Source organism: Pungitius pungitius, chromosome 19 (genome assembly GCF_949316345.1).
Source record: "Pungitius pungitius chromosome 19, fPunPun2.1, whole genome shotgun sequence".
In the NCBI taxonomy this organism is placed as follows: Eukaryota; Metazoa; Chordata; class Actinopteri; order Perciformes; family Gasterosteidae; genus Pungitius; species Pungitius pungitius.
The window spans coordinates 6293807-6310001 of NC_084918.1; the positions used below are offsets into that span (position 1 = coordinate 6293807).

Below are 16195 nucleotides of genomic sequence, written 5' to 3' on the forward strand. Positions count from 1 at the left end.
TCCCCCCCCCCCCCCCCCCGCCTCCCTCCTCCCCCACGAGTTCAACCAGCACTGGAAGATCCGGAAACAACAACATCAGAAAACGACTTGACGTCTACAATCGCTTCGGCGGAGTCTGTCCGAGGCGTCGCGGGCGTCCAACGCCGCCGTCGGCGTTTTTTGAGAGTGCAAGACCACGTGGTCGCACCGGCGCGGGGACTTATGGCATCTGGTGTGTTTGGGTAAGAAGAAGAAAAAAAAAAATAAGGGGGTAAAGGTACTGCTCGTGGCTTCGACAGTGGGATGACAATTCAAAACGAGTGGTTCTTTGCGTCTGTGCTTCGAAAAGGCAAACTGTGGAGCCGACGGGATGCGGTTCAGTCCAGTTCAAAGAGGGAGGGGGGGGGGGCGACACAACAACAACAACAAAAAACGCGTAAACAGTCTTCGTAGAGGCAGCAAAAGGACCGGGCTTGTCACATTGTTTTTGTCTTCCACGAGGAAGAATCTTCAATACGAATGAAGTCTGAGGAGGGTCTCGCGTCCGAATACTCCAGTTGTCTCCGTCGATTCAAATTCATTCGTTTTCAAATGGCACTTCAAAAACACCAGGAAAAAAAAATGTCTTTTTCAGGTCTTATACTGCTTCACCAACAAACAAAAAAAGAAGAAAAAACTAGTGTGGTCAGTCAGTAATGCCAAAACTATAGTGGACAAATAAATAAAACAAAGCAAATAAGGAAAATACAGCAGTAGCCAAATGAGGTATCTATGTATTGCTCTATGCCAAAAAAGAGGAATTAAAAATTAAATAAATTAAATAAAATCAGTGGTTTATCAAGAGGGGAGGCATAAGCAACAAAACATAAACAAGGTGTCAGGAGCGGGTGGGGAAGCAGCTGTCCCACCAGCACCAGGCCCCGCCCCCCCCCCAATGTGTGACAAGGGTCCCAAATCCGGGGTCAGGAGGTCGAGAGGAAAAGGGCACACAAGGAGTGTCAGGAGTCTTTGCTTCCCTGAGGTATTTCTTTGGAGCTGGTGTCTTCGCCGGCGGCGCTGTCTCTCCGAGCGGCGCCTACGGCGGCGGCCCCCCCGGCGGGCTCCGCCTCCGCCTCCTTGGAGGCCGAGGTCTGTTCCTGCTGAAGGCCGACCCAGCTGGCTTTGTTGAGCCCCATGTGGCCCAGCATGGTCTGGGAAAGGCGCGTGTCGGAGAAGCGGGTCCACTCCGCAAACAGCGGCTCCGCCACGTAGGTCATGAAGCCTGGAGGAGGAGGAGGAGGAGGAGGAGGAAGGTACACGTCAGGGCTCCGTATCGGGGGGGGGGGGGGGCGCGACTACAGCTAATACACAGATACTCACCTATTTGAATGTTGCCTACTGTGTTGATCGCTCGGTCATAAAGTGGGCTGACTTCAAGTCTGTGCTTCTTCTCAATGTCTCCTAAAAGAGAACACAAAAAGTCAAAAATCAACGTTTTGACTTCTCCATTTCCTATTATTGACACACGCCGTTGCAGAGAATAAAAAAAGTTCCATGTGAATGACAGCAGCTCGTGGCGGAAAAGCAGCTCACCTTGTTGGAAGAACTCCTCGGTCACTTTCTCACTCCACTGTTTGCTCAGCTCCCAGGGTCTGCAGGGGTTACAGATGTCTGCACACTTCAGAGCCATCTGTGGCGGGTGGGAATAGAAACTCATTCAAAAAGCGCACAGTTCAGTCTTGCCCGAGATGAAGAGACGGCTGTTGATGTTCCACAATTCCAGCAACCACGCGACTTATGTCCGACGTAGGGGGACGCAGGGGACGACGGCTGTTTAAGAAGCAATGAAACACGAATGGCAGAACCGGAGTACGAAAGGTGGCCGCTGTGCTGCACAGAGCAGCTTCGTTAACGACATCGACATGATGCGAGTGCTGTTTTATCGACAGCGTGGTCTGAGCGATATCCATTAGCGGAGAAAAGATGACGACGTGCACTCCCAAGCTTCAGTATTGGTGGACAGGCGCATGGAGAACACAGAGGACGAGGGTCAGAACCGCGCTTATCCTCCGTACTGACCTGCAGAATGAAGTGGCGGTGGCTGGCGTTGCTCAGGCACAGGTTCTCTTGGTCCAGGTGCCTGCGAAACCTGCTCAGGTAGTCGTTCTGCCTGCTGATGTCTGTGGCCAGGATTAAGGAGCCCAACTCCCGCTCCATGTTCAGGCTATGGGGTCAAAGAGACGAGACGACCGGATGGTTTCAGCACCGCGTGTGGCCTCTGGTGGCATTAATAAGCTCTACCGACTCGGCAAAAAGGACCTCGGAGACCGAAGTGAGACGAGGAGCCGCTGAATTGGTGCCATCTACTGTGGTGTGGAGCGCACATTAGCACCATTTCAGTGTCAGACTGACCTGTCTTCCGCGGGCAGATGGGAAAACAGCCCGGTCTCTCTGAACAGGCCCACCGCCGACTTCCAGTGGTGGTTTTCCAGAACTGAGGTATTCTGCACGTTGGAAGAAAAAAAAAAAAAAGAAGAAAAAAAAGCACACGTTCATTCGATGAGTCACATGACGTTCTCCGCATCAAATGCATCCACAAGTAAGTAATGTCAGGCTTGTATTGGGCTTTTCACCCTATAGAGTGTAGCCAGATAGTGGTCAGTCTTGATGAGGAAAGGCTGGTTGACCCCAGGATGGTCCAGGTCATGCGTGGCGGCTGCCAGGATTCCAAGCAGGAGGTCACAAGAGGTCAGAGATTTGGCGAGCTGCAATCGACGACAAACACGATGGTACAAAGATTGAGGGCCGGTCATTAAAATACAAATACTCCCGACGATAACCCCCCCTCCCCCCCAGCTGTGGAAACGCTGCAGCGCCATCGGTGCCACTTTGCATGCCTCACCATGGGTTCCCGCATGTAGCAGTACATGGCCTGTGTGACGTCGGCGGCGTGGACAGCGTTGTGGTAGGGGTTGTCGCTGTGATAGTCCTCCTGCACCATGACCAGGAACCTCCAGAGTTTGACCATGTCCAGCTGGAAGAGCTCCACCAGGCCGTACTGGTTCAGCAGGTGGACGGTCAGGGCGATCAGACTGTTTCCTGAACAAGAGCAATGGCAGAGTGAGCTTCCTGCTCTCTTCTGGTTTGTAAATCGCTTTGAGCATTTTCCCCTCAGCCATTGTTGCAACCGGTGTGGACGACCCCATCTTCACCTCCAATAGTTACTTCTTTTCTCAAAGCACTTATAGCTCTAGCCATCTCAAGTCAAACAATAAAGAGTGAGCACAACCATGCTGTGCCTGGGCGTTTCTGTGCCGAGGCAAAGCCCTCCTTCATAACACAACATATCTTGTTGGTATCTACGGAGGCTCCTGTCAGGGCAGAGATATTGAATTAACTACAACATATGCTCCTATCAGACAAGATGGAGAGTCTATTAGGCTGCTGTTGCTCTTTGAATTCAGTAACCAAACTCCATTACAGCTGCAGGGGGAAATAAACAAAGCAAGCAACTGATGATAGAAAATCAAATTCATTGATTGAATTATAGAAAGAAGCTTTCCATTCATAAATGATCTCGTCCGACCACGAAGCAAAGAATCTCTGTTTGTCTCCCTGCATAACCTCCGAAACCTCTCATCCGATCCACCTAACACTTTTTGGGGACCGCCTGGAGCGCTTTGTCAAACGCCACATGTCAAATAGTCATCTAGTTGTTACATACCAACAACTTGTATCTTTGCCTCCTTCAAAATACCTCCACTCTCGAGTCCAATGCTTAGAACCGCGATGGTCACTTCAAATGAGGAAACAAATAAGCCTTCTCTGAACAACCCCAACCATTAATAGTAAAACTATTATTGCATCCAAATGTCCAAGTGCAGAAGGAAAAAGAAAACTGCATCATGCCGAGACACCGATTTACTCTACTCCTTTCAAAGTGATTGACAGTCAAGGTTTCCTCAGCAGCATATGTACACAGTAAGCAGTATACAGCTCAGTTTCCTTTATATTAGGTCCTTTGGATGAATAAGGAGTACGTTTTTTCATTTAGAAAAACCTGGAGCGATGGCTGTTTGAGGCCCCAGGTCTGGATTCTGCACCTGATGCTTCATCTGGTGAACTAGATAGCAGGTATTTCTACGGTGTCGCTGCAACTTGTGTGTGTGGCGCTGTAAGGTTATCTGTAAGAGTGCGTAGTCCAACATCCAACAGATGGCCCCATTGGCAACACATTCAGTATCAGTGCAACAGCGGGTCAACAACTTGTAAACAGTAGTTCAGGTGATATTTTACATACCGTTTGTCAACTTATCGAAGAGGAAAATGTCAAAATTCCAGTTCCCAACTTTTTCCAGCATGCACTGCGAGGCAGGGAGGAGAGAAGCACGGAATGAGTCATGTGATGCCCGGGCCAAAAGCCACTCATTACGGTATCATTGGGCCAAGGAGGGTAGGGGGCTTTGGGGGGTGTCTTACTCTGGCCTGTCCGGTGTAGTCCTCGTCCAGGAGGTGGAGGGGGATCTGCTGGGGGACGCCTCGCAGCAGCCGGGATGAGTGCAGGTACCTCTGGAAGCTGAGCAGTCGGTGGACCCTCCTCTCGGGGGCCGAGCTGGCCGACGTGGTCCCGTAGCCCGGCCGTGCTGCGCACACAGACACACACACACACACACACACATCGAGTGAGAAAAGGGCCAAACGTGTAGAATATGTAGCAATCCTTTGGGTGAGTGCTTGCTTTATAAGCTCATTAAACTCACAAAAATCATTTGGTTTTGCACAAACTCGGCGGGGGGGGTCGGACACCAACACAGAGATACACAAACAGTCGCTGCTGACACAGCCGCCCACTCATAAGCCTCTCGTCTGGGATCACACAGCAGACGTGCTTTGTCAGTGGTCTCTCTCTCACACACGCACACACAAACTCCCACGCACTCCCTCCCATGCACTGTGTCTGAATAAACCCTGGCTGCCATCCGGAAACACGTCAGCAAGAAGTCGTACTACTTTTGGGTCAAAATGTGTTCTCTCTCTCTCCCCCTCTCTCTCGCTGTTCTTCTCCCAAACCAATGTTTTCTAAAATAAGGTTTCAACTCGGTTGGAGTGGGTATTTGATCACACATTCATTCACACGTTCATTCACGGCGGTTCTCACGCTTTACAGTGAGACTCCCCGTCGGCCTTCATCATCTCGCCGGCTGCGGTTTCATACTCACTGTGGAGGGTTCGGAAGTCGATGCACAGGTACGGGTGGGAGATCCTTCGTTCCGGTTCAAATCCAACCTGACTTCTCACTCTCACATCTCCTAGAAGAAATGAGCACTTATTTCCTCAAGATTCATGCTGCTCAAAAAAGGAGCGTGTGAGAATGGGCCATTACAAATGTTAAAAACACCAACATGGACGAAATCCATTTGGTCACACACACACACCACAGCCATTATACTTTCATCAGTTATTCTAAAAAGCTTCTACCAAGTCAGATTTTCTGAATTCATTCTTTAAAAAAAAAACTTTAATAACCATCTTCATCGTATTAACGCTTTTGCAAACGTTATTTCCTCTACGTTACAGTCTCTTGTATTTAGGAGTGTGGGTGATAATTTGAGCAAAAAGACTTAATGGTAAAAGATATCCTGTAAAGGATCATGTGTGTTGTTGAATGTAAACAAAAAAACATGCATCGTCCTGTTATATGGTATAAACCTTTTTTCAGTCAATGACAACATATTCTGTCCTACACTAAGCATTCAAATTGAAAACAGAACTTTACCTAAACATAAAAAACCATCATTTTGGTAGTTCAAGCAAACAAAAACAAGCAAAATATGTGTGGTGTCTGCTTCCCATGTGCGGGCACAGTTATGGACAAACACACTCCCGCATCTCAGAAGGGAGGATTCAACAGACAGACAATCCACAGCCGGGCGCGCAGTGCCATGTCAGGACAACCTGCTCTACGGATAGTACTCAGAACCACTGAGGGGGTTCCGTGGTTCCTCTAGGACTGCTTTTAGTCTCTGGACTTGGACCAAAAAGGAGCAGTGAGGTGACGCTGCGGCGCTGATGCGGTAAAACGCTAGTGTGTGTGTGAATGTGTGTGTGTGTGTGTGTGTATTCCGGGTAACACTCATGGTGCAGCGAGACTGCGTGTTGCGAAAGCATCATCACGAAGTTCCAGCATGTTTTGTATAAGCATTAGAATTGAAACCAAAGCGGTTGCACCGGTGTGTTCTCCAACACCAGGTTGAAAAGCTCTTTGTTAAGTTGTTATTTGCAAAACATAAATGAGGAGAGAAAAAATAAAAACACTTCAGTTCGGGAACTCATAGGTTGTGTGTACTCACATTTATATTTATACAACATCATTCTCTGGGTGCTCGGATTCGGCGTGTGTGTGTGTTTCCCCCCCCCCCCCCCCCCCCCAGAGTCACAGGGTCCATGTTTTCCATCGGTGCATTAGTGCCGAAGCTCTGGAGTGGACGCGGGTCGTGTCATTATAACTCGTGCGCCAAAAGCTCAGAGTCCTGCTATTTGAAAGCACATCGACTTGAGCGGACTGAACCCTGGCCCCCGGGGAACGCAGCGGGCGGCATTAGCGTGCCGCTCGCCACGTTCAATTTAATATAGAAAAATATATAAATAAATCTACAGATGCTTCAGGCCGGTGACAAACGAGACCGCCATCACACTTAGCCAAGTGAAGTGATTAAAAAGCTAAAGCGCCTTCGGTGAGCTCAATAAATTGTCAACATTATTAAGCTGGAGCGCAACAAAGTAAAGCTGTGAAATGAGCGACACACAGCGGCTCTACGAAGAGTGAAAGTGGATGGATGGAGGGGGAGAGGGTGGGGGGGGGTGGGGCACATCTGTGTGGGGCGGAGTGATGTGGCGATGCACCCGGCTTCTAATCGCACTTTGACCCTCAATAGTGTGATTGATTAGGAAGCCGAGGCTGGTCTGGAAGCCTCCTAGATGGATTCAACGCCATCTGTCCGGCACAGCTATGAGCCTTTTTGGGACGCTCATCCATTTTCTAAACTGCTTTACCCCGTTTTGGGTTCGCCGAGGGCAGCCATGGGCAAATGGACACACACACACACACACAGCACGTAACACACAGACACACAAACCACACACTGCCAATGAACCCTTAAGTCTGTTTAGTGCTCAGATGAAATTCCGTTCCCTCAACAAACTTAATCCAACTTCAGACACTCGACACTACAGACACACGAAACTCTACATCTATTGCGATTGAAAGATTACCAAGAGGCCAGGGATTAAGTAGATACACACTCCCATGCATCCCCATCTCTTCATAATCTCTACATCCGTCCTTTTTCCATCTCACTTCTTTTTAAGCCATTGTGTATTAAAGAAATGAACATGATCGTGGAAGAGATGAACCTACTGATGTGTAGTGTGTGTGTGTGTGTGTGTCTGTGTGGGCATAGAATGGGGAAACACTTACCTAGCATACGGATGTACAGTGCTGTCTGATCGGAGCTGTCATAGGAGATGGCCCCTCGCCTCTGGAAAAGCAAAAAAAGAAACCTCATGAACGAATGGTTCACACCAACAAAATGTTGTATTTATTTCATTTCAATGTCACAGAGTGGATGCGAGTGGTATCACAATCTCCACCGAAACACACTTTAAAATGTATAAACGGTTAGATAAGGAGGGTGGTGTAATGTCGCTACCGTTTTTTCTAATCTACTGAGCCTGTGTGTCCACATGACATGTGTTTCTCACGTGACTGATAGCAGCGGCCTAAAGTGGAACATATTTATCAGTGAAGCAGTTTGTACACACACACACACACACACACCTCCAACCACCCTATGGTGGACATGTTTACTTCCTTAAGTCACAAAATACAGTTGAAAATACATAAACAATGAAAAGCAAGTCAATGCCATTCGTCAATGGTGTGAGTATTTGAATCATTGTCAAATTATTCACACACTTCTTATTATATCTCGTTTTTTTCTAGAGCTTAATAGTGTCTCAATATCCAAAAACAGCACTTCGGGCTGCTGCATCACAAGAAGACTTTTTCTAAGAAGCAGCCACAGTCAAGCCACCATCATGTGCAAAAACTGTTTCTAATTTAAAAAAATAAAAAATAAACTTTCTGAAGCCATGGTTACCACTGGGATATTGTGCACGGGTTGGGAATAAGTTTGCTTCTTTCTACCTTGGAAGCCCCAACGGGTTGCCAAATATGGACGAGGACCCAGACAAATAAGGCGGATAAGTTTGTTATCATCACTTCTGTCAGCAACTCACTCGTGTGCAATGATGGGCTCAGCTCTCTGTGCACTCCAACAACCCCCCCCCCCCCCCGCCCCCCCAAAACACATCTTGCCCTTGGGTTACATTTCACTGGATGACGATAAGAAACCGGTCACAACGCAAACACAGATGTACACGCTTGTATAGAGATTACTTAATATCCTTAGGATTACTGTAAATCTCTCTCACACACACACGCACACACACACCTGACACTGTGTGTCCTCTAAGCTCATGACAGCCGCCAATCCAAAGCTAATATTTTACCGGGTGGCAAACAGGTCGACTCGGGTTGGGTGATCTGTAAAGCTGTATTTTAGTGTCAACAGGCCTCTGTGTTTACACACAGCAATAGCGGTTACGAATATTATAGATCGGGAGTATAGATGCATGAGCGGATAGTGTGTGTGTGAGAGAGAGAGAGGGTTGGTATCAGCTTGGGAAATGTGTAACACTGGCTCTGAGGCTGGGAATGGAGGAGTGACCAGCCATGCCAATACTTGCCCAAACAAACCTTTTGGCCAGAGCTTGCTGTGTGTAAGCGCACACACACACACACACACACACACACACACACACACACACACACACACACGGAGCAAGCCACCAGTTGGCACTTAAAGTGGACATTGCTGGCATGTGATCCCTTGTGAGCTGGTAAGAAGGAGGTGGCGGTGCCAACGCTGTCAATGTCACATTCCCACTGTGAACGGAGGGGAAAGTCACATTTTACCCGTGGAATGGCCATCTCACAACACACACACACACACACACACACACACACCTCGCAGTTCCAACACACGCTAAACCATACATGGTGAAGTTATGGTATGAAATGAACTTGAGATCCTTTGTTAGCTCTGTGTTTCTTTTGTCATTTAAGCTTTGCAGCCTGAGGCCGATGGGAAATAAGGGCGAGAGATGCCGAATGTAAAAGGCACCTTGAGTTTAAAAAAGGGTTTGTAATATTCTTAAAATACACTTTGGATATTATTGTTGATTTGCTTTTCAACAGCAATCAACGTATCAAATGCTGAGACAATAAAAGCGGAACAAATCCAGTATCTTTGCCGATCATTGGACGGGTTACCTGACTCTATATTCACCCTTCCCCGGAATCCTCCACATGCTGCTAACTTACCAGCTGTGACAACAAACCAAAGCCACGTGGGTTATTTTCATTCATAAATGATCATTTTAGCAGTGAGGCTTTTGGAGGGAGACCTGAAAGAACCGGTTGCGGACCTGGCAACCGGTCTTGCCGAGCTGGTGCTTCTAGCTACTTTGACGGCTACACTCGGCCGGATCATTTCTACATCCAGCGGACTCTTGCTAGTTTCTCAAGACGAACTTCTCCAGCTTCAATTTAGAGGTTTGCTCGGTCAGACGTCTGTTCAGCTGTGATCTTTGTGAGGGCTTTGCATGTTAGGTTGACCCACCAGCTCAATGTGTATCCTTCATGGAAAAAAAAACGAAACTTTTACAGCAACTTTTCTACACATTGATTTGAGAAGTGGTCGAGGGGAGGGTAAAAAAAAGTGTGAATAAATATTCATCTGTAAACTAAAGGCTTACCAATGTGTGTAGGGACTGAAAGCTTAAAGTGTGCTACTGCAAGGGCAAAGACTGGGTGAAAATTGCTGCTTGACAAAAAAATGCATTTGCTTTGCATTTCAAAATACAGTTGCAGTTGGATTTTTCCTACAACTTTAATACAGTTCTTGGCTTTTCGTGGCCAGCAAAGAAATGACGATGAAAGGTCCAGAGACTGGTTTGCTTCAGTGTCCATGCCGATTGCCCTTTTTACATTTCACCCACAGTTCATCAAGCAAAATGTGACCCACTGGACTATAAAAGGTCAATCCTCCCTCCATCCATCTCTGATGAAACCTGTTTACTCAGAACTTTTGGAACCATCCAGACACGAGTAGTCCAAAATAAAAAATCCTCTCCTCGTAAGCACAAAGATTTATTGGGACAATTCTAAACAAAGCAAATAGACACACGTGTGTGTATGGGCTACAACAGCAATGCAAGAGAAATGCCGGATAACGGTACAACTGAACTTTCCCCCCCACTTCCCTGCAGTCAGGTGTCCTAAACAGAAACCCAAATCCCGTGCAGGTTTTGTGCCAAACTAACATAGCGCTCACGGCGTTGCCACCGGCAACAATCGCCCAGACAACCCGCGCTTCTTCAGCGCGTGCCCCGCCGTAGTCACCGGCCGCTGCGCGTTGCACTGGTACGGCAGAGCGCTATAGCGATGATAATCTGAATCTGACGCGGGTCGGATGTGATGCCCGGGCGAGTTGCTCAGGACCCATCGGAGCGCAACATGCAAGAAGCAAGAGCAATAACCCGTTCAACACTTTCCCCAGAAAAAGGGTACAGGGCACTTTGCCGCTTTTTAATTTCATACATGGGCAAATCAAATTTTGGGAAACATACTTTGGAGCAGCTGCTGGCCAAGTTCGCGCCCCCGCAGTCTGAGAGACAAATTCAGTTTTGTTTGTCGTTGGGTTCGCTGTTGGCCCCACAGTCTGCCCATTGTGCTGCGTGCGATTCCACGTGAGCTGGTTTGCATACGGCTCGGTTCCTTATCTGGGCTCAGCCCCGCAGCATTCAGGCTTCTGGGGTCAGGAGGCCGTGTGATGCAAAAGAAAAGTGTCCGCTGTTTGTCATTTTTATGACTCTTGGTATGTTACACTGCCGTTTGCTTGTGTCAAATAATACATTAAAAAGTGAAAGCACTGGCCACGTCGCAATAACTAAAATTAAAAACAGGTTTTTCACACGTGCTTCCTTGTCATTGTTGCACTGCGACGTCAGTAAGTCAGCTGCGGGAAGGGAATGAGGAAGCCAGCAGTATTCCTATAAACTGACGTATGATGAAACAAAGCTGTGCATGCACACCTCGCCCCCGACACACACACAAACACACACGCGTGTGAGTGTGTGTGTGTGTGAATACCCAAGATAGAAGCAGCCGCACATTTTCATAGACTAAAAGCCCCCCCCCCTAGAGTTCTAACCTCCTGCAGCGCGCTGCCGTGTGCAACGGCACATTCCAGTAACCGAGCGCTGGACCATCAATGCGGACAAGTCTGGAGAGTGAGGGTGTGTGTGTGTGTGTGTGTGTGTGTGCGTGCGTGCGCAACTGCATACACAAAGCCCTAGATGGAGTATACCTGTTGGAAGTGTTTTATGGGATCACTGTCCACTCTGACACACTCCAGCTGCAGGGAGTTTTTGAGAAAGGGCTCGAGGGCCAGCGATTGGCCCCTTGAGAGACAGAGTGGTGCCGACAACAAAGAACAAAAGGAGCGCGTGCCGCTCTCGCCTATCTGCAGCTGGTGTAGTTGACCTTACTGGCGGGTGGATTGTCTTACGGTGATTTACGCCTCTTTTACACAGAGAGCCTTGTAGAAATGTGCTTTCGGGGGGGGTGGAAGGTGGGCAGGCCACCCAGCAGGCGCAAGAATTTTATTCATCTACAAACATCATCTCCCTGTGGGCCAGGTTAATGCCCCCCCCCCCCCCCTCTCTCAAGTTGACAACCAGCTTTGTGGACAGCCATCATATGTCTATATGACTGGTAAATATGATTAATCTTCAGCCAGCTGGCCCCCCTCACATGGTGTCTGTTAGCGTGTTGAGGTGTGGGGCCACAATCTCTTGCACAAGGCACTGCAGCACAAAAAAACCCACAAAAAAAAAAAAAACAGACTGGTCATGTGATAAGGAAGAGACCGAGCGAGTGTGTATGAAAGAAGATTTAGCCTGTTTATTCGGTAAATCGGTTAGAGCACGTCCTCGCTCAGTAAACACCGGCAGGCATTCCAGGTCATTCACGCAAATTACGCAGAAAAACAAACTTTGGCAGGGAGAGAGTTAAAGATTTGAAAAGAGCTGTTGTGAAACACCAGGCTCACTGTGTGTGTGTGTGTGTGTGTGTGTGTGTGTGTGTACAGCTCCTTCAGCATTCTGACCACATCCTGAAACTACGTCAATCTGATGGCAACGCTCAGAGAGAAATGCTTATCGCTTCGGTTAGAAAAAAAGAAAAACATCAACAAAGTAACTCCCTCAGTAAGACGAACTGTAGCGGTTTATCTCATCGCACAAAAGAAAAAAAACATCCGTAGTGTGGATGCATCGAGGCGTCTCCCCGGGCCTCGCGTATGCGCTCAGGATGGCCCCCCCAAGCCCCTAAACAAGACACGATCGGGAGGACTCCATCCGGGGTCAGTGGTCCTCTGGAAGATATCTCTCAACTCTTGATACGATTGGCCAGAAACAGAAACGCAGAACAGCGTTCCCCAGTCCAACGCGCTCTCATTCCCGCTATCAGCAAACGCCACGCGACCTGATCAACGCCGTGGGCCCGTTTATTGATCGTGTCTTGTGTCGGATTATCTGTGGGGGGTTGGGAGGGGGGGGTTACAATAACATAAAAACGACGTGACTACGTGTGTGTGTCAGTGTGACGTGGCAACTTGGTCGCACGGCCATGTGGCGTCTGATATGAGGCTCGCCAACTTTATGCGCACGACGCATCCATTTTGTGAAGGGGCGATGGGAACCACATGAAGTCCTTGTCCTTTTCTTCTGGACTTAACTAATCCATCACTATGCTGTGTTGTGTTTACCCTTCACTCAGAGAAGCTGTGGAGGGGGGGGAGGGGGGGGCGTCAGCAAGCGTCACTATACACAAACACACAGGCTATTCAAATCGCCTCGCATCTCCTAACATTTAGTGTAGTAAAAACGCTAAAAAGGCCTTGCGCTAGAGAAATGAGCCCATGTATTTAATGCGTTGCTGTTCAACGCCCCTTCAGCAGCATATTTACGCCCCGCCATAAGCATTCCACGACCACAGAGTGACATATTCTTCTGAGGCCGCGTCTTCAACCCTACTCTTTTGTCCTCTGTTTACAAGAGGGAAACGTCTTCATCTGTGAGGGGAGGGGAGGGGGGGGGGGGCAGCAAGAGGAGAAAGAGAGGGAGCTTGTGAGTGAGCCGAACAAGAGAGCCCGGAGAATGAAAAGAGACCGAGACTCCGGCCATCTGGGAGTCTGGCGGCGAGCCCAACCACTGCCCACAGAGCCCCGGCACATGCCTAACGGCCTCCTGGCAGCGGCAGTGCAGGACGGCTTCCACAAACAACAGACCCTGTGGAACCACACACAAAAACACAGCAGCCACCAAGGACAAACGCACCCTTATGGTTAGAGTTAGGGCCCGAAAAACACAATATTTGCAGAGGTGTAATTGCTCTGTGACGAAGGCTGAGTGACACTGCTCTGTGACAGGGTGCATGTTCACCCAATTCTGCAACGGTTTCTGGCTTAAAAAACAAGAGACTAATAACTGTGTCAAAAGGCCTTTCATGTTGCAATCTTGTTGTTGCTGCTGCTGCTTTTGTTTTTTAAATCTTGCACAATTTATGCAGATCATTATTGTTTCACTGGGGTAAACTCACTAAAAACCCTACAAAGTGCACCGGACTCTGGTAGGCCGTGGTTTGAGGAAACACCAAAAGGCACCGGATAGAAATGGAAACAGGATCGGTGAGGACGAGCAACATCGAGGGGCCTCCTTCGTGGCCACGGCCCCGCGTTGGTCTTTGAGGGAGTTGCCGGTGATGGCGGGGAAGGTTCAAAGTGGACACACGTGGGCGGTTATGTGGGGCAGCGTGGCGCACAGAGCACTAATGGACGGCCCCGCCGAAGAGGAGGCTCACGCAGTCAAAAGACAGGGTCCTGATGTGTTGGGAGATGCCCTCCTTCGCTGTGGCACCTTCTGTTCGTGACCCCGACTGGCAGGAGGGCGATTGCAAAAGAGACGAGAAAACACCCGGGTGCTTTTCTGCAAAACCACTGAAGCAATAGCAGCCCCCCCCCTTCCTCCCTTATTTTAAAACTATAAACAAATGTGAGGAAAGAGTTCACGGACACAAGACTTGATGTGTGCAACTTTTCTGGGGCAGGGCAAGGTCGCAGGGCAAAAAAGGCCCCGATGCGTGCAGCGTCACCTGGAACGCACGCTTGTGAACCAACGCCGGTGCATTGTGGGGGAAGTTAGAGTATGACTCAAGGATTTTAAGTTTCATTCGTCGTCAATGGGTCAAAGTGCGTCAATATAGAGACAAAAAAACACCGTGGCACGTTCCTCCTGATCAAAGCGGAGATTGGCAGGGGGGAAACTGTAATTTAGCCGCCACGCTGTTCACTTTATCAGTGGGCAACACGCATAAATGCAAAGCAGCTGCCGTTCGGTTTGTATTTTAGGTCTTAAGAGATAAGAAAATGTTGTGAAGGCCTTTGCAAGAGAGTGTGAGTGTGTGTGTGTGTGTGTGTGTGTCGGGGCCTAGAAATCCAACAACCACCTGCAAGATTCCTGTGGATTATTCATAGGTCTGTGGGAAAAGAATTGTGCTGTTTTTTCTTTTTTTGTTAATGGTCCGTGTGGTTACCAGAGCCAACCCCCACTGTGAATACACGTTTTATTCAGGTGTTCTTTAAGAGACCGTGGATTGGTGTCGGTGTGTATTTACCTGTGACAGCTGTCTCGGATCAGGAGCCCCGAAGAGAGAGGAGCTGGAGCTGAAACTGATGGCTCCTCTGCGGCTGAGGACGTGCTTGGGAACCGGCCTGTCTAGAGGCAAAACCGGCAGCTGATAACATACTTCCATTGAACAGTCGGGGCTGGATCCGGATCGAAAGTATAAAACAACAATAGCGCGAAAAAAATAAAAAAAAAAAATCAATGCGAAAATAGAGAGTGAATTAGAAAATATTTCTAAAAAGCGGTCTTCTATCGAGCTGCAAAGTACTTCTGATCACCAAGAGAGACTCAAAACTTGTCCCGATCGACTTCATGGATGCTGCGTGCTTTCTACCTCCACCGTTTCACCTCCTTTTCGTGTCATTTTCTGTTGGGGAGAAAGAGACGGAGAAGAAGAAGAGAAATATATTCATGCTGCCGTTGCCTTCGCTCCTTTCCATGCTCGTTTCACTCAAATCCGGGCCCACGGGCGACGAGACCTTCTTGCCATTTTCTGGGTCTTTCTGAAAAATACTTCCTCATTTTCAAAAGCAGAAGAGAAAAAAAAGAGAGAGACTCGTTTCGCCTCGCGTAGCTTTTTACGAGTCCGCATATCACATATCCCCCCAAATGAAGAAGAAGAAAAAAAGACACGACCACTTCCACCCCCCCGGAAAAAAATAAAAATAAAATATATACCATCAAAATATCACAGTAAACGCAACGCGGCGAGACCTCGTCGGTCGGGGGAGGCGAGCGTGTTTCTGTCCCTCATTCAGACTTCACACCGGGGGCGAGACGTAGATCAACATGTAGGGCTTCTCCGTCTTGTCGGTGAAAGCTGCAGGATTTGAAGGAGCCGATTTGTTCCGTCCGGCTGAAACAAGGGAAACCCCGACGTTCATCCCCGTCCGCCCGGGGTTCCGGTAGGAGTTCAAAAAGGAAGAAGGAAAAAAAAAACCCAAATGGCTCGCAACGCTCCACCCGCCACCAGAAAAAAAAAAGACGACCAACCGAAACGCGACAACGGAAATAACCTCGATGGTGTTTGTGTCCCCGGTTGAGTGGCTACATTTCGTCCTAAACATTAGCCTCCTGTACGGTCTTAAAGCACACACCACCTGCCAGAGATGGTGCTGTTGGAGCAAAGCGAAAGAAAAGAAAAAACCCGCCCTTAAGTCAAAGCAACCAATGGCGTTGAGGTTGCTGTTGTAAGCGCTCCGCCGATTGGCCAAAGATGCCCGACGCGTTTAAACCGACGTATGCGATTGGCTGCGGGGGGGCAGGGCGATCCCAAGACCAGTAGGAGCAGTCGTTCGTTGAGCGGCCGTGGACTTTCTCAAGGGTATTCCTCCACAACGGGGCTTGCCTCGCAGCGGTCCACATC

At 48.7% G+C, this 16195-nt stretch overlaps 1 protein-coding gene across 3 annotated transcripts; it reads right to left on the minus strand.

Moving 5' to 3' along the window:
* Positions 1 to 59: 59 nt before the first annotated feature.
* pde7a (phosphodiesterase 7A) lies at positions 60 to 15943 on the minus strand. Of its 3 annotated transcripts, XM_037455294.2 has the most exons (14): positions 15508 to 15943; positions 15108 to 15196; positions 14819 to 14969; positions 7436 to 7496; positions 5178 to 5267; positions 4438 to 4601; positions 4259 to 4322; positions 2861 to 3057; positions 2592 to 2723; positions 2371 to 2462; positions 2038 to 2182; positions 1552 to 1648; positions 1339 to 1419; positions 60 to 1240 (listed from the first exon to the last, which is right to left on the minus strand). In XM_037455294.2, the coding sequence occupies exons 3-14, from the start codon at positions 14954 to 14956 to the stop codon at positions 978 to 980; spliced, it is 1524 nt and encodes a 507-aa protein (XP_037311191.2). In that variant the 5' UTR covers positions 14957 to 14969; positions 15108 to 15196; positions 15508 to 15943; the 3' UTR covers positions 60 to 977. The 3 variants fall into 3 exon arrangements, with proteins under 3 accessions (XP_037311191.2, XP_037311193.2, XP_062415240.1); XM_062559256.1 differs by lacking the exon at positions 15108 to 15196 and having other exon boundaries at positions 61 to 1240; positions 14819 to 14919; positions 15508 to 15941; XM_037455296.2 differs by lacking the exon at positions 15508 to 15943 and having other exon boundaries at positions 5178 to 5264; positions 14819 to 15462.
* Positions 15944 to 16195: the final 252 nt, after the last annotated feature.

What these genes read in the sequence shown, in the direction of transcription:
- pde7a (XM_037455294.2), bottom strand. Translation starts at nt 14,956, where the DNA reads ATGGAAGTATGTTATCAGCTGCCGGTTTTGCCTCTAGACAGGCCGGTT. An exon ending in ACCGCCACTTCATTCTGCAG is followed by an intron (nt 1,649 to 2,037) that starts GTCAGTACGGAG and finishes CACCCGCCACAG; the next exon opens with ATGGCTCTGAAGTGTGCAGA. An exon ending in CGAGGAGTTCTTCCAACAAG is followed by an intron (nt 1,420 to 1,551) that starts GTGAGCTGCTTT and finishes GTTCTCTTTTAG; the next exon opens with GAGACATTGAGAAGAAGCAC.